The sequence below is a fragment of the Poecilia mexicana genome, unplaced genomic scaffold (assembly GCF_051168715.1).
Source record: "Poecilia mexicana isolate PSO_F unplaced genomic scaffold, ASM5116871v1 scaffold_8, whole genome shotgun sequence".
In the NCBI taxonomy this organism is placed as follows: domain Eukaryota; kingdom Metazoa; phylum Chordata; class Actinopteri; order Cyprinodontiformes; family Poeciliidae; genus Poecilia; species Poecilia mexicana.
This window is the reverse complement of record NW_028263377.1, coordinates 17001434-17019922: the sequence shown is the minus strand read 5'-3', so window position 1 is coordinate 17019922 and position 18489 is coordinate 17001434. Positions and strand designations below refer to the sequence as shown.

General features: G+C 38.9%; 2 protein-coding genes across 3 annotated transcripts; both read right to left on the bottom strand.

Annotated features, from left to right (window-relative positions):
- Positions 1-7662: 7662 nt before the first annotated feature.
- On the bottom strand, positions 7663-12274 carry LOC106920081 (galectin-3-binding protein A-like). The gene is made up of 6 exons (XM_088008383.1): positions 12094-12274; positions 11332-11432; positions 11041-11244; positions 10729-10863; positions 9622-9901; positions 7663-9535 (listed from the first exon to the last, which is right to left on the bottom strand). The coding sequence occupies exons 2-6, from the start codon at positions 11408-11410 to the stop codon at positions 8446-8448; spliced, it is 1788 nt and encodes a 595-aa protein (XP_087864509.1). The 5' UTR covers positions 11411-11432; positions 12094-12274; the 3' UTR covers positions 7663-8445.
- Positions 12275-15376: 3102 nt separating this feature from the next.
- Positions 15377-18465, bottom strand: LOC106920082 (galectin-3-binding protein B-like). Of its 2 annotated transcripts, none has more exons than XM_014990892.2 (6): positions 18338-18465; positions 18127-18217; positions 17705-17908; positions 17404-17538; positions 16765-17053; positions 15377-16676 (listed from the first exon to the last, which is right to left on the bottom strand). In XM_014990892.2, exons 2-6 carry the CDS (start codon positions 18212-18214, stop codon positions 15587-15589), a joined length of 1806 nt encoding a protein of 601 aa, XP_014846378.2. In that variant the 5' UTR covers positions 18215-18217; positions 18338-18465; the 3' UTR covers positions 15377-15586. The 2 variants fall into 2 exon arrangements, with proteins under 2 accessions (XP_014846378.2, XP_014846379.2); XM_014990893.2 differs by having other exon boundaries at positions 16765-17050.
- Positions 18466-18489: the final 24 nt, after the last annotated feature.

Below are 18489 nucleotides of genomic sequence, written 5' to 3'. Positions count from 1 at the left end.
TTCCTTCACACCTGAACTTGAACTAGCGAAGTAAAGTTTTGATGACGTCATTGTCCATTAAAATGACGAGGACATGGTTTTTAGAAATATTTCCTTGTCCATCCATACTCGTGAAAATCTTTTTTTTTTTTTTTAAAGAAATACATCTCACGTTTTAGTAGTCAGCAACCAGCAAGGAAGGTTTCTGTCATGTTAAGAGCAGCTGAAACAAACTGATCAGCACAATAAAAGTAAACATGATTTCTAACAGTCTGACACCCTCAACCTGTTCCAGTAAAGTTTGTTCTTTCATAATGTGATATTACTGCCAATATTTTTGATAAGGTGCTTTCGACATCATCAGTGCCATTGATAAGTCTCATTGAATTTTGTGTTTATCTTAAATGTTCTTGCGTCATTTGAATTTGGTTGTTGGATTTTTTTTTTTTTTTTTATCAGAAACTGATTCTACTCCAAAGTACAAAACATTAAATTACATTTAACTACAGTTTTCTTTCTGTTTTTGGTCGAAGCTGGATGAGAATAAACGTAGATTAAGACTCCTTTCATAATTAAAATTTAAAAAGGATCCAGCAACTAAAAGTAAAAACTAACCAGAATTTTCTTTTATTCTGTCATCATCCAAACCTCAACCGGCACTAATGCGCCATCCGTCGTGACGTCACTGCCCATATATGGTACGGTTGAGCGTTTTTGAGTGCTTGCTCAAATACTCTGGAAGTAATAAAATAAAATTACTACATCAGTATTCTCATCTAAACTTTATGTTTATGACATATTCTTGTTTCCTGTATTTTATTTTATTTTATTTTTTGTGGTGAAAAATACACGCAACACTTCTGAATTGAAAAAAAGAAACAGCGCCTCTTACTGATGCACTATTTAATGTCTGTCTAAGAGTATAGGATTTGGTTTTTTTTACGTTTACTAATGATTTTGTTTTTCATCATTTTAAACCTCAAACGAAAATCTAAATATTTTTCTTTTACTTTTGACGTCATTAAACAAAAATGCCTTGTTTTATTTTTTCAACTTTCTGAAGATTATAATATTAAACTATGTACTGACTGACCATTTGTGCACTAAAGATTCATATTTAAAAACGTAATATTTCGTGATCAGTAACTCAGCTTATAAGACAATGAATTTCTCTTTGCTGCTCTTTTCTTGAGCTTAGTTGTTTATTTTCCTTCAGACTCGTCCATATTTCTTCTCTTGACTGCCACTTTTAGATCACGGGAAAACAGTAACATCAGACAAAGACACAAGAAAGAGAAAACTATTAATTTGAAATTGTAATTTAATTTGCTTTAGGGGATTAAAAACCCAAGTAACCAAACCTGTAGTGAAACTGTGATTCCTTCCTTGATAAACCAAGAATAAGCCGTGATTAAACACATGTTTGTTTTTTATTTGTTTATTTGTCTGGGGGCATGTACCAAAAACCTGAGTGAGCAAATACCATCGTATTCATCCCTGAAAGCTTTGAGACAAATATTCACGACTATATCATGTGTCCTATTGAATTTTGCTTAACTATCACAGCATTTTCGAAACAAATAGAATAAACAATATACAAACAGTTTAACACTGTACAGATGGAGAAAATGCTCTATCAGTAACACTGAGAGACAATGTTGCCTCCTCAGGACATGAGCAACTAGCTGTCATTCATAGACCTGTTCATTCTGCTCTGAAGCAGATTTAAAAGGAAAAAAGCCAAAAAAGAAAAAAAAAAAAAAAAAAGATAAATGGCCTGTACTAGTTTAGGGATCTGTCTAATCCAAAGGACTCCAAAGTGCCTCACAAAGCATTCAGTCATTCAAACATTCAGTGTGTGAATGTGCGTTCATACACACACTCACACGCCGATGGTGGCAAGCTACTGGATTATAGCCACATCTGCAGACTTACAGAGATGAACTGGATGACGCAAAAACTTTTCAAAGAGTTATATCATAAGAGATCGTTGGGGAAATGAGAGCAAAGTTCAGCCAGGCGGTTTTATGAAAAACCAGGAGGTCTGTGTACCTGGATAGTCTAAAGCTCCTCTAAAGCTCCTAAAATGTAAATTTAACAAAAGCAGGTGATATCACTTTAGAACGGTTATTGCCATTCTTCATGCAGTCGACTAACAAACAACTGGCAGGGATGAAGCTTGTAAAGAGCAGAAACAATTTCTTAACATCGACTCAGATCAAAAACTTGCATAAAAACCACACTGAAAATGGCAAATATCAGCATCATTTTTATAAACCACACATAAAGATCATACTTAATAATCAACAATGCATACAAATGATCTGTAGATGCAATAATAACAATAATATCCAGCTTTAGGTGAGGGTGTAATTAGGATACCCACAAACCAATTTCCTTTTAAAATGGCTAAAATAAAACATGGCCACATCAATCTGGTGAGCAACACAAGATCAGGAAAGTCCTGGGCGGAGTAAAACCTCAGATTTTAATCTCGCTGAGATGCTGTGGGGGGACTTGAAACAGGCTGCACGCACAAGAAACCCCTCAAACGTCTCACAGTTGAAAGTGAGGCATGAAGCAAACTTTCCTTAGAACTGTGTCAGAGACTGGTAGATGGCAAGAAGCAATGTCATTAAACTTATTCCAGCCAAAAAAAATGGGTAAGACTAGCTATTCAGGATTAGGATCTCCCAGTGCTTTCCGCAGTAAGAATATACATTTTTGTTGGTACTGTTACTCTATTGAGTAAAACAATGTCTATTTTTGAATTCTTTACCAGAGTCTGTAAACAATGACATGTTCTTTGGTTTTATTTTCCACATTACAATAAGAATCAGCAGCTGTGTTTGTTCTCCTACTATCTTTGAGAATGTTTTACTGTAATCCTGAATTGTTCCCTTCCCAATACTATAAAATGCCGAGTAACCCTCATCCCACGCAGCAGTTAGTCAATGAGTTGTTTCAGTGAGAGTGTTTATGCATGTAGACTCACTTTCAGGAAAAAAGATAAAACAAGGATGTCTGTAGGAGACTTGGCATGTTGGTGAAAAGTGACATCATCCCCTCATGCTTAATAGATTCAGTCTGGTAAGCCCCTCAGCACAAGCAAGCCAACGGCCTCCATTTCTCAGTAGAAGAAGCATATTCTCATATTCTTACATTATTTTTATTCCTAGACGCATGGACAGATATAGACTGTTCGTTTATTGGAAACTTCACCTCTTCGACAGTGCCTCTGGAAGATGAGGAATTGCTGTGTGTAATAGTGCTGATGATTGACAATAAAAATAAGAGAAGGGAAAAGATGGAACAAGGACTGTGGCTGCTTTTGCACGCTGACCTCATATTTGGCCGCTGACTGTCAGTGGTCTCGCCACTCTGGCAAATATTTCCACTGTTTTTCATAGTTTAGCAGTTTTCCTCGGTTCTTTTCCACAGGTCTCTCTCTCTCTCGCTGTATGCCTGACTTAAAAGCTCGCAAAAGGATGACCCAATCAGTGTATCGCCCCTCTTGTGAACATCCATTTCACTTCCCCATAAAAGTGGTGCCAGTTATATTAGGAAAATTCCCAATAACTCGAAAACAGAGTGGAAGTTACCAGAAACAAAAGGCGTATCAAGGGACGATAACACAGACGTCAGGGTGTGATGCAGAGATCAAGAAACACGAAAGGAAGTGACACATCCCACATAGTTGGGAATTTGCTTCTGTCTCACTCTGGAGGTTTACTGGAGGCAGCGGAGGGGCACCAGACGCCGCCTTCTGGGCAATAAACCGCCTGCCCCTTCTCCAAACATTCATCTTCCTTTTCTCAAAGATGCTGGAACGCCGGGTCAACAAGCTTCTGGGCATATTTGAAATGACCTTGCAACCTGACCATTCTGCGTGTCTTTCCGCATTGCGGATCTCATCTTAGACACAGCATTTCTCATGATTCAAGACCTGCATTATTATATCAACATTTGGATTTAATTTTGCTGAAATAAGGTGGATTTGTCCAAGAAGTGCAATGTAAGCAGTCCCCCTTCTTGAAATGCTAAAAAAGGGCCTGAAGCTGGCCCGGTGAACTGGCCCTTATGCCTTAAATTACAGACTTTCTTAGCCAGGAATAGTCTCCAAAGGAAGAGCTCAATAAGGCATAAAAAGAGGGTCTCATTGTGGGGAACGGGTGGGTGCTGTGGTAGAGGCCCACATCCTAACTCACGCCTCCTGTTCCCCGGTGCCTGCACACTTTGTGCATGACCTGACCATTTTGCAGCTTTTCAACCAATTATCCATCCATAAACATGGGGGATTTCCGAAGATTTTTCCATTCATCAGTGCAGCCGTACACATACGAACAGTGACAACACAGGACAGTGAATCAGTCTTACGAACTGCATGAGGGGACATAGTGGAGGTGGGAAAACATCTGCTTTACAGATCCTCAAACAGTAAATAACACAACCACATCACACACTCAAGGGTCAACTGGTTTGACCTGCCTACAACTTTGGGTCAAACCATATTAGTCACTGTGAGTATGCTGAAAGGGATCACGGTGCTTCCTGCGAGTCTTCATGGTGTTACAACAGATCTGCTGTTGGGCAATTAACTCGCAGGGACTTTCACTTTTACCTCATGAACATCTGTAAACGTTCGTACGGGATTACTTAGTCATTTCCTCCGCAGAACACAATAACACCAGTCCCTGATTTGCAGCCATGTTGAGGGCAGCTCTTGAAATAATTTGTAATTTAATATGCTTTGTAGAGTCTAAAAATGAGTCTGAAAGAGCCTTTGAAGAGCAAAGAGAAAAGTCATTACCTTTCCTGAAAATTACGGCGTAAAGTTCAGACGAACAATTTCTTTCCAGTAAAACCACCATGAGCACTTCATTAAAGCTGATATCTGTTTCTTAACTTTTAGTAACCCCCGTGTTTTTACATACGTTTTTTTCCTGAAAGGGACAGATACACAACAGCTCAGACAAAAATGAGTAAAACAAGTGTTTTATGCCTGTATAATGGCGCTTACAACGGGAGCTAATTTGCAGCACTTTTTCTGTAATGTATGTCTGCACTGGCATGACTTATAGTCGAAACCAGAAGTTTACATACACCAAATTAAAAGAGATTTTTTTTTTTTCTGACTGTCTGAAGTTGAATCAGAACAAACTTCTTGTTTGGTCTGATTTCTTCATCTTCGCATTAGCTGAAATGTTCCAAAATATACAAAATTATATAATATTACATTAGCTGCAGGCAAGTTTTTGCATCTTTGTTTGCCACTTTTTGAAAATAATCATACATTTCCATATTTTAGATATAATAAACATTCTGCATGTGTGTTCAGATTTGGTACATCTTAATGCAAAACCGAATGCAAACAGCAACATATTTGTGTTTTGTTGTGGCCAGCTTGGAAAATTGAGAAATTTTGGAGTTCAAGTGATGAAACTACATGCAAAGAGTCATGTTCAGAAATGCCACTCAAGAGAATTTCACAATTTCGGAGCGAATCAAACAAATAAACAGACATGACTTGTTGAATGAAATATTTTGTGGGTAAAGTGACACAAGAATTCAATTATGATAAACAGTCAGTCATACCCCAAATGATAACCTATAATGAAATATCTGAACTTTTTATTATGGTTAGTTTCTGAGCAGGAATTCCTCACATCCCATACTCTCTCCTCTCTCTGACTAATTCACTTCTGCTAGCTTGCATCAGACTGGTGGAGCCGTCATGAATCACATTTAAGCATAAACAAGGATCACCTTTTTGTTGCATGTGATCAACTAATTTTTTGCAGTCACCGACACATCTTTAGTCACTGTGTACTTACTTTATAAACAACATGTCCATGCATGCAGGTGAGACTCAGTTGTGTGTAGCTGAAATTCAGGAATGCGAGAAAATGATCTTATGTTTGTTGAAAGCATAACTTCCTTGGAGGATTTGATGATTCATTGGGAGAAAACTGTTCAGCTTCAGCTTTCTGGCAGACAGCTCAAGTGTTTGGGCCTAAGCAGACCGTTATTTGGACTTATTTATAACTTCCTCCACTTTAAAAAACACAAAAACTAAATCGATGAGCAGGATTATGTGCTTCAATCACAGGCAAACAGGCCTTTTCATAGTTTTCCTCACTGATACCTGTGTATAATAACATGATTAGGACAGGTAAACATGCTACCAGTCACTATAGGTGATGGTGGGTGTGGAGAGGGCTCATTTTATACTTAACTTGAACTGTAAAGGATAAATGACCACAATGCAGAAAAAGCATTAAAATGATTTTCCAAACAGATCATTGCAAAATTCTCAAAGGGGCGCTTTCTTGTTTGAGAGCCAATGTCCGATCCACCACACCTCTTCCTTACTATGAGCCAAAAATCTACTGTTGTTTCCAAACGAGTTCTTTTAACTTTCAACTTTCCTGAAGCATGTAAAGAAAAAGAAGCAGCAACACTCTGATGACATTTTGAATCACTTTAATTGTTTCCCCAAGTGAAAGATATGATACCGATATTCATTGAAATACAAAAGAAAATTGTTGTAGGAACAGAAAACATTTAAAAGCAAATTTGCTAGTTGATTTAAATTAGTTAAAGAGTAATAACACAAAGTGATCGTACTACTTGTAATCATTTTTTTAAGGTTTTCGCTGGCTCTAGTGGCCTTTATTTGAAAGTGCCAAGACCAGAAAGTAGGTAAAGAGAGGGAAGACATGCAGCAAAGTTCAAAAGGTCGGGATTTGAACCTGTGAAGGCCGCATTGAGGACTTATGTGGACTGTGCTTAACCCCTGTGCCATCACCACACCCTGTAGTCATCACTTTATGTCATTTCCTGTCATTGGGTCACACAAACTCTGGTCTCACCACAAATGTGTAAATGTAATAGTCGTCAGGACAGGGATAGACAAGAGCCGGATCAATGTGAGCCATGTTATTGCAGAAGGCCTGGATATGACAGATGGACCTATTCTGACATGTCAGCAGGACAAGGCTGTCAAAGCGGATGTTACGCCTCAAATTGTTGTTCTGCATAGACAGCTTTGCCGCGGGAGCTGAACTGCAATGCACACCTTCCCTTGAACAATCGTCACTGGTTTTGAAGACATTTGCTGCCCAGGTGAGCCGGCTGTCCTCACACGCAGCAATGCCGTGGAGAGATGTGTGAAACGATATTTGTGAAGAGGGTGGAGGAGAATCGCAATATCTGTTATAAGAGCCATAACCATAGCGTTGAGAGTTGTAGTAGTGTCGTCTTGGACTTGATGACAATTTTGATGAATCAATAGCAGTACTCCAGGTCTCACCTGTGTAGATTCTGGGCTTGTAATCACCATTCTCTTGGTCTAACTGTGATTTGGCCAGAGTGCAGTAAAGTACAATGAACTGATATGCTTTCAAGACTCTTCTGGGGTGCCGTCTTCTTGTTTGGTTCCATTTGAGGTCTGGAATGTGATCAGGAAGTCACAAGCGGAAACACTGTCATAGATTTTTCCGAGATCCTCTGAGAGGGTGGTGCTGTGGTCCAGCGAGTGTACAGACTCCTCGTAATGTGAGGACCAAAGAGGCAAAAAACATGTACAAGGAATATATTAATAGTATCATAAGAACAGCTAGAATAAAATACTATCATAAAATATTAAACAATAATTAAAACAATATTTAAGAAATCCAGACATAGTGATCAAAAATGGTTAAAAACATGTTAACCAAAATATATTAGTATTGAGATTGCAGAACAAATTCTTAATCCACCCCATATCTGCAGAGGGAGTTGACACTGTCTTAGACAGGAATGTGAGTTCAATGTTACATCAATGTGTGGTAAAAAAAAAAAAAAATCATTTAGACAGTTTTTAAATGTACAAATAAGATGTACTGACTGTCATGATATATGTCATGAATGCTCAGTTTAGTTAGATAGCCACCAATGATGGCAGATAAACAGTTTCTTGTAATGATACGTTGTTTCTCCCCCATTAGCACATTTAGCAGTGAGGGAATGAGGCTAATTGACAGCGCTAAGAGCGTCCTACTACTTCTGATTAGTTGGTTTGGTCAGAACGGTGCATTACTTTAACCAGTAAAAGTAATTCAGGAAGGAGACGGAGGAGATTGATTGTTTTCACAGATTATCTGTCTCATAACAAACTGTCACGACATCGTGACAGCTGTAACAAATATGGAGAAAACATATTTTTTTATTAAAGTTATGTACTGCAGCTTGAATGAAATGCAACTACATAGCATTTTTGAGAAGTCTGGATTGCTTTATGTGTAGTTGCACGTTGCTTTTGACTGTTGCTAATGGAGAGAAACATTTCAGTGTCTAAAACTAATAGAAACAAAATTAAGCAACCTATCATTTAATTGAATTGGCTTTGAATCAGCTGATAATTATTGATACAAGACAATTGCTCTGTTTGTGGTCATTATTTTCTGAAACTCCCTCTTCATTGGATCACACATACTCTGGTCTCACTACAAATGTGTAAGTGTACTTATCATCAGGACAGGGATAGGCAAGGACCTGGGTGTCATTTGTGTTCACATAAGCCAGGTCGCCTTTGAAGCCTTGGATCTGACAGACGTACCTGTTCTGGCACGTCAGCAAGAGGCGGTTTCGAAAGAGAACACCGCTCGTCGACTGATACTGGTTCTGGAGAGCCAGTCGGGCTGCAGGAAATGATTCACACCACAAACCCCGCCATGAACACTCGTTCTGCGTTTCCAAGACATTTGCCTCCCAGGTGATCATGTTGTTCTTAAAAAGAAGGCTGCTGTGGAGGGGTGTGCTCAGTTGCTTGTTAGGGGATTCAGTAGGACTTGGGTAATAACCACCATAACGACCGTATCTATCTCGGTAGCCATAATTCATGTATTGGTTTCGACTTTGAGATGAGGAAGATTTTGTCCCAGGGTCAATAGTAATACTCCAGGTCTCACCTGTGTAGATTCTGGGCTTGTAATCATCATTCTCTTTGACTAATTTGAATTGTGTCAGATTACTGTAGAGTAGAACATTGAACTGATATGCTTTCAAGACACTGTCACGATATAGATCCCTGTGAGCGTTGAAGAGAAGAGATTTGGTCTCCAGCTCATACAGCTTCTCAGCAGGAATCATGGGGTAGCGAATCAGACGGAGCAAGTCGGCCTGGTTTTCTGAACTCAGGGAGCTACCATTGTTCGTGATCCAGCTTTCAAGAACCTGCAGTACAAAATACTCATCAGGCACCACCAAATCTGAGCGGGTGAGAAGGCTATGAAGGAGCTCCAGAGGAAGATTGGCCCAAACAGGGGAACCGGTCAGGTTTTGGAAGTTCCAGGCCATGTACTGGACGCAGTTTTCCTCGAGGACCAAGTCCTTTGTCTCAACTGCATACTTGTAAAGTGAAACTTGGGAGTAAAACGAAACATCATTGGGGAGACTTTTAGAGATCACCTGACCTACATCCTCTAACAGTTTCCTTAATCCAAACTCTGAAGCAAGCTGATGGAGGCACATCGCAGAGGAATAGGTCACATTGATCTGACGAGTATAAAGGTACCTGTAATGGAACAGATCATAAAACATTTTTAAAAGAACTAAGTGCTTACAGAATAAACACACAAACATAAATTAGGTTCAGCGTACCTTATAATGGAAGTGGAATATGACTGGCAGGTTGTGTTGACAGACACTGTGATGTTATTTTCACCAAATGAAGCATTGAAGTAAGGGTATAACATGAGGATAGCTTTGTGTGCACAGATTGTATTCGTAGTCTCTTCTGGGGTGCCGTCTTCTTGTTTGGTTCCATTTGAGGTCTGGAATGTGATCAGGAAGTCACAAGCGGTACCACTGTCATAGATTTTTCCGAGGTCCTCTGAGAGGGTGGTGCTGTGGTCCAGCGAATGCACAGACTCCTCGTAATCTGAAGACCAAAGAGGCAAAAAACATGTACAAGGAATATATTATTAGCATAATAATAACAGCTAGAATAAAATACTATCATAAAATATTAAACAATAATTAAAAAATTATTTAAGAAATCCAGACAAAATGATCAAAAATTGTTAAAAACATGTTAACCAAAATATATTAGTATTGAGATTGCAGAACAAATTCTTAATCCACCCCATATCTGCAGAGGGAGTTGACACTGTCTTAGACAGGAATGTGAGTTCAATGTTACATCAATATGTGGTTAAAAAAATAATTTAAACAGTTTTTAAATGTACAAATAAGATGTACTGACTGTCATGATATAGATATATGCTGATTCTGGAAACTATTACTGTTTCTAACTGGTACCTTTCCAAACAAAATGGAAGTAGTGAAACACACACATCTGTATAAAACTGGGAATTAACATATCTTTATGAACCACAGACCTGTTTTACCTTGGTTCTCCAAAATGCTAGAAAATTCTCTTTAATAAACAGTTAGATAAATTCATTGACAAAAACACAAATAAATGGCCATTTTGACACCATGAATCATGAATCAGACGTGAAAGCTATCTCAACAGGGGCAACATGTCAAAATGGAAGAAGAGCTATCTTTGTGACAGGGAGCAGTTTGTCAAGTTGGGTGATTGCTGTTGTTCTTGCTTGGACATTACTTATGGCGTCCACCAGAGGTCAGTATTGGATCAGTATTGTTCATTAACAGTCTGTGTACATTCAGAGAACAAAGCACAGTGGAAAAAGAGATTTTGGTGAAATTAAAGGCATGTTTTCAGTATTAGAGTTAACATACTTTGTGGGTCACAGATAACTCCAGCGTCCTCTTCATGCCTGCAGTTATTTACTCCCCAGTCACTGGATCTACAAGACACAAGCTGTTGCTCTTGGCCGCTACAGCCAACGTCATCAAGCCAAATGGGTCCATGTGCTGTGTTAATTACAAAAAATAATAATAATAATTAAATACTTGAGTCTTTTAGAAATCACAAAAATGACCACCACATGGTGTGAGGTGAGTTGCAAAATATTCCTGAAGTTGCAACTCTCCATATATAGCTGTCCTTTCACTGCCATCTGGCAGCGCATGACTGGAAAAATAGGGTACCTTGTCCGTAGCGGGCTTCAGTCACTGCATCTATGGCCCCTTGGAAGTTCAGTTGACGACAGACCACCTGGGCGTCAGACAGGTCCCAATCGTCGTCACACACAGATCCCCATTGCCCTTGATGGTAAATCTCAACACGGCCCTCTGAGGGGCTGCTTGAGCCAGACAGCCTCACATTGCCTTCTTTTGGCTCACGGCTGCTTCCTATTTAGCAAGATCAGACAAAGGCTTGCAAAGCAAATATCTGTCATTTAGTCAGTCAAGATGCATCAAGGAACTTATGTGACTTACTGTGATTGTTGAGCGCACATTCTCCTTCAGAGAAATACAGAAGTGCAAGAAATATTGCTGCAAGTAGTTTTGTGAACATGTCCAAACTCTAATGTAGAAATCTAAAGAAAAAAAAAGAGAGAGAAACATGCATTTAGATGTAATTTACATACGTCTTTGATCAAATCTTATTTTCTTTTACTCCAAACCTATTGAAACATGATGGTTTAAATGGGAGATGTATTGAATTGGTTTCTGCTGCTTGGATGTTTTTATTTGGATCAGAAGGAGTATGCTAAGATACGTATAGTATTTGCTTCAAAAGAGACGTACTCTGTTGGCAGAAGTTGTAGCACATACATACATAAGACTAATTAAAAAAATGCAAAAAAAAAATAGGACAAACAAATCTGAATAGTTTATTTATAATGTAAATACCTACTATTATTGAGAAAGTATTGTCATTGGTGAGAGGTGTTAAGCTTCTTTGGATTTGGATTTTTTAAAGTTAAAGATCTTGACTAATGCTCATTAGCTATTAAAGCATATGTTATAAATGAAAAGGATACTTTTCTGAAATTTGCAGAAGGATTTTAAAAAAATATAAAAAATTAAATCCAATTTAAAGTCAAATACAAACCTCTTCGGTGTTTTCTGACAATTGCATTTCAGTTAAAGTGAAAATAAAATAAATTCAACAATTTTTTTCTTTATGTTTTACTGCACTGGATAAAGGATATCCAGATCAAATAATAAATCGCTGTCCGATAAAACAATACCCACCTTCAGCCCTCTGATTTTGATCCTCTGGAGCCGCCTCTCTTTTCAATTCTGCAAGTCAAACTTCTCCCCTTCTCCCCTGTCAAAGTGTAGTGGAAAACAAGGGATGCCGAATATATATGTTCTGTCACCAGATGTATCACTCCCCCAGCGTTCCCAGCAATTTGTTTTAGTGAATTTATTAAAGTAAAGCCGTTGTGTTTCAGTTTAGAGACCTGTCAAGACCTGCTTAATGACGGTCATGCTGAAAATGTCATACTGGAAATGTCGTGTAGTGACATGTACTTAATGATTAAGACTCAAATAATAACAAACACTATTTTCACTTTCAGATTGGTTTAACTGCCATTTCAACCTGGGGAAGTTTTTGTAATACTAAACATTTCTTAAAACTTAAACAAATTTAGAGAAGAAACTTAAAAAAAGGAATTGTTCAATGAACATATCTTACCATTTCAATATGATATAGCTAAAAATGCAAGTATGAAAATGTAAAGTTTTCTCATTTGCTGTGGTGCATTCATCTAATCATTCTCAGCATTTGCAAAACATTAAGTGCATTCTCAGAACAATTCATACAAACAGCAAAGTACCACTGATTACCTGTTTTTCAAAGTCATTTCTTCATCTAAGAAGATATCTATGTCAGTGAACATGTTAGTCCCTTAGAAAGACAAATCCTTGTTTCATTGGGTTGCCAAGATTAGTTATTAGTAATGCTGTCAATATAAAAGTGGAAGGATGTTCTGATGTGAACCATGAGGTTTTTCAAATATAATCTGTTGAATCGCCTGTGAATTCTGATTATATTCCACTAATTTTACTCACACTTCAATCAAGAGGTTTCACGACCGTTTGTGGATCTGTCAAAACATGTTTGGAGGCTGTTTGAGAAACATACTCTGCCCTGATGCAAAAGATTCAAGATTACCAAAAAACCTAAAGAAAAATTGATGTGTAACAACTCTGGCAGTTGATGGATGCTCTGTCACCAGATTTGTCAATCCCACTGCTTTCAAAGCAATTTGTTTTAGTGAATTTATTGAAGTAAAGCCGTTGTGTTTCAGTTTAGAGACCTGTCAAGACCTGTTTAATGACGGTCATGCTGAAAATGTGATACTGGAAATGTCGTGTAGTCAGCTGCGCAGTAAAGGGGTGAAAAGGGGCCCTGACCAGCAGGGGGCCCTCCACAGTTTAACCTGTCATTCACAGGTTGTCATTCACAATGACAGGGGTGTCAAACTCCAGTCCTCAAGGGCCGCTGTCCTGCAGTGTTTAGATGTGCCACAGGTAAAAAACAGTGGAATGAAATGGCTTAATTACCTCCTCCCTGTGTAGATCGGTTCTCCTGAGCCTTGCTAATGACCTAATTATTCTTTTCAGGTGTGGTGCAGCAGAGGCACATCTAAAAGTTGCAGGACAGCGGCCTTTGAGGACTAGAGTTTGACACCCCTGTCACGAGAGGACCCAAATTTGGGTCCTCTCGTGAATGACAGGTTAATTATTTGTATTTTGTTCATAGAAATAAAATTAAAAAAAATCGGGATCCTGTCAAATACAAAATTAATCATGTTGTATTTTCAAAGATTGTTTTTAGCAGTAAAAATTTTATGTTACCCTTCCCAGACCAAAAAACACACATCCGTTTTTGCCCTGAACCCCCCTGGATCTGCATGGAATGGTTCGTTCTTGCTTGGAGCGCTTAACAATGACGTCAATCAGTAGAAGCTGCAGCTGAATACAGCTACCACGAATCGACTGTGCCAGTTACCATGCTGCTAAGAAAAGTTATGAAATCAGGTTTTCAAAAACAAAATAGAGAGAGGGAGAGAGTGTTAATTTATAACCCATCTTTTCTCCAAGAGAGATGGGTAGACTGTGTGAGATTATCAACCATTTAGCATAATTAGCTTAGCTCCAGACTACATTTTGCCTCCTTTTCACTAGCCTTTAATAAATTAAGGGAAAAATTACAAACATATTCATATATTTAACTTGTTCCCTGTGCCTTTTACCACTTAACAGATAAGTGAGTGAGCAGATGCTCTAACCCACGTCCCTCCTGACCCGTCCTCTCCTGAGTGAAATTAAAGCTGCAGTAAGTAACTTTTTAATAAATATTTGTTTTCACATATTTTTTTAAAACTGTCATGTTGTGACAGAGAGGTAATCTGTGAAAAATCTATTTCCTCTGCTTTCTCCCAGGGTTCTCTAGAAACAACCAGTCAGTGGCAGGAGAGTTTTAGTGCTGTCAGTCACAATCTCATGTGGTGTTGCTCATTCTTCCTCCCCCTTGATTTGTGCCATGCTGCAGCTAGCATAGCACAGAGCTGTAGTTGAATAAAATGCAACTACATAGCATTTTTGAGAAGTCTGGATTGCTTTATGTGTAGTTGCTTGTTGCTTTTGACTGTTGCTCATGGGGAGAAACATTTCAGTGTCTAAAACTAATAGAAAAAAAATTAAGCAACCTACTTGCATACTGGATGTGGACTGTTGGATGTAAAATTCATGAGCAGTAAATATTCTGTCCTAGTATCAGTATTGGACCAAAGAAAGCAAGGCAGTTGCAAGCCTTTAAAATTGTGACGCTTTTTATGTGTCAAATAGACTCAAAAAATTGTAACAGCAGCTGCGCAGGGGGGCCCAAACTAATTTTTTGTCAGGGGGGCCACGATTCCTGGTGGCGCCCCTGTATTGACATGTTCTTATTAATTACTCATAAGGCTCAAGGAATAGCAATCACTATATTTTACTTTCAGTTTTAACGGCCACTTGAACTTGGGCAAGATTTTGTAAAAATATATACAAAACACACAGGTAAAAATACATATTTCTTACTTACTTTTAAATGTTTACTTCTCCTCCAATCAATCAGTTTTATTCTGCATTAGTCTCATATATTTTATTTTGGGAAAACAATTAATATGATTGTAATCTAAGTGTTGTTGCTTCATTTTTCACATGTTTACAAACTGAGAAAATGTTGAACCGTGGTGTACCAGGAGAATCCGGACAACAAAATTTGTACCCAACAGCTGTGTTTTTGGACTTCAGGAATAAGAGAAAGTACTCAGAGATAATCCAGAGATGTATGGAGATAACATGCAGAATCTATGCAGAAAAAGCCTAGGTTGGGATTCAAACCCAGGATTTATTGCTGCAAAGCAACAGGGCCACAAAAAAAAAAAAAAAAAAAAAACATTCACAGTAATGCAGCTATGAACCAGGTTTTTAATTCCTTTTCACATTTCATTGAACATAAAAAAATTCAGACTCAGAAAGGTTTTGTTGTTGCTTTATTTTTTCTCCATAACAAAAATATAATTGATTGATATGACAGATATATCAATTTTTATTATAGAAATACCTGATCATAGGAATCACTGAAAAAAAATCATTTAATTGAATTGGTTTTGAATCAGCTGATAATTATTGATATGAGGCAATTGCTCTGTTTGTGGTCATTATTTTCTGAAACTCCCTCTTCATTGGATCACACATACTCTGGTCTCACTACAAATGTGTAGGTGTACTTATCATCAGGACAGGGATAGGCAAGGACCTGGGTGTCATTTGTGTTCACATAAGCCAGGTCGCCTTTGAAACCTTGGATCTGACAGACGTACCTGTTCTGGCACGTCAGCAAGAGGCGGTTTCGAAAGAGAACACCGCTCGTCGACTGATACTGGTTCTGGAGAGCCAGTCGGGCTGCAGGAAATGATTCACACCGCAAACCCCGCCATGAACACTCGTTCTGTGTTTTCAAAACATTTGCCTCCCAGGTGATCATGTTGTTCTTAAACAGAAGGCTGCTGTGGAGAGGTGTGCTCAGTTGCTTGTTAGGGGATTCAGTAGGACTTGGGTAATAACCACCATAACGACCGTAACTATCTCGGTAGCCATAATTCATGTATTGGTTTCGACTTTGAGATGAGGAAGATTTTGCCCCAGGGACAATAACAGTACTCCAGGTCTCACCTGTGTAGATTCTGGGCTTGTAATCATCATTCTCTTTGACTAATTTTAATTGGGTCAGATTGCTGTAGAGTAGAACATTGAACTGATATGCTTTCAAGACACTGTCACGATATAGATCCCTGTGAGCGCTGAAGAGAAGAGATTTGATCTCCAGCTCATACAGCTTCTCAGCAGGAATCATGGGGAAGCGAATCAGATGGAGCAAGTCGGCCTGGTTTTCTGAACTCAGGGAGCCGCCATTGTTTGTGATCCAGCCTTCCAGTGTCTGAAGTAAAAAATACTCATCGGCAACCACCAAATCTGAGCGGGTGAGAAGGCGACGAAGGAGCTCAACAGGAAGATCGGCCCAAACAGGGGAACCGGTCAGGTTTTGGAAATTCCAGGCCATGTACTGGACGCAGTTTTCCTCGAGGACCAAGTCCTTTGACTCAACTGCATATTTGTAAAGTGAAACTTGGGAGTGAAAGGAAGCATCATCTGGGAGGACGTTAGAAAACAGTCGACCTATGTCCTCCATTAGTTGTTTAATTCCAAAGTCTGAAGCGAGCTGGTGGAGGCACATTGCAGAGGAGTAGGTGATATCAGTCTTACGGGTGTAAAGGTACCTGTGAAGAAATAGATTGGGGAATATATTTAAAACAAGAATTAATTGCTTTACGAAGAAAAAAACATAACACATCAACTTCAGTCCACCTGATGAAGGAGGTAAAATACGACTGGCAGGGTTTGTTGACAGTCACTGTGATGTTATTCGCCCCCGCTGAAGCACTGAAGTACGGGTACAGCATGATGATCGCTTTGTGTGCACAAATTGTCGTCTCAATCATCTCTTCGGTCCCATCGTCCTTTTTGTTTCCACTTGGGGTCTGGAAAGTGATCAGGAAATCACAAGCGGTGCCACGGTCAAAGATTTGACCGAGGTCACCAGAGAGGCCGATGCTGTGGTCCAGTGAATTTGTAGAGCCACTTATTGTCACATCATCTGGAAGCAAACAGATATTACAAAGAGCATTCGAGGTGCAAGAAACTGTTCTTTAACTTGTCTTTAGCCTTAAAGACTCTGGTAATGTCTATGTTGCCTTTAAAACAAGACCAGGCCCATGCAGAGTGACAGGACCTCTACTGAGCATAACATTGAGCCTCACAAAGCACATTGCAATTTGTGAAACACACAAAAAAAATTTCCTGGTAAGCATAATGGAAACATGGTGACCACTGGAATATTGAAAATGTCATTAAATTCAACCTAGTCTTTAAAAGAACGAATAGCAGCAGTTAGATGATACAAAACATAGTTTAACACATATATTTGGAATACATTTTCTAACTTACTTCTTGATTCACAGATAACTCCAGCATCCTCTTTATGGGTACAGTCAGTTTTTCCCCAGCCACTGAACTGACAAGACACAAGTTGTTTTTCTTTCCCTGTACAGGCAATCTCATCGAGCCAAATGGGTCCAGATGCTAAAATGATTTTTTAAAAATAAAAAAAAAGATTTAAAATAAATCTTTTAGCAATGCCAAACACACCTAGCTGGAGAAGTGAATTGAACTGAAATTACAACTCTCCATTGATGGGAATCATTTTACTGCCATCTTGTGGAGGGAAAAAAAAATAAGTACAGGACACCTGTTCCATAGTCCTTCCCAATCACAACGGATTTGGCTCCGGGGAAGTTGAGTTGACGACAAACCACCTGGGCTTCAGCTATGTCCCAGTTGTCATCACACACCGTTCCCCATTTCCCATCATGGTAGATCTCCACACGTCCCTCTGAGGGGCTTTCAGAACCAGACAGTCTCACGTTGCCTTCACTTGGCTCAGAGTTTCTCTCTAAACGCAAAAAGTCCAAGGACACATAGTGTTGTTAAACAAATATTCACAGAGTCTGAAGTTTACCCTCGGCTCATGAACAGCCAAGCGCATTATCATCCCACAGCACATGCATGACAATAAGTTGCATATTTACCCACAAAAGCAGTTTTCATTTTTCATGACTGCCAACATTTTTGTTTTCTTAACATGAATGACAAACCGTTTAAGTGACTTACGTAGAATGTCAAGTCTGTATGCTCTTCCAGAAACATAGAGGAGAGAAAGGATGAAAGCAACAAGCAGATTTTGTGGGAACACGTCCATATTCTAGTGTCGAAAAAAAGAGAAATATGATAGACACATTATTGACTGGAATTTAAGTCAAGTAAACAAACTTTCTTTCACACTATATCAATATATAAAGTCATATCGAATGCAGACACCTACCCTTTGCCACCTCTGAACCTCCACTGTGCTCTCCAGCTAAAGGGTAAAGGGGGAACGTTGAATATATACTGTCGCTGCAGTCGGCTACTCCCACCTTCTCCCCTAAGTTTCATTTCACAGCAAAACAGAACCAGCAAACTGTTACACAACTG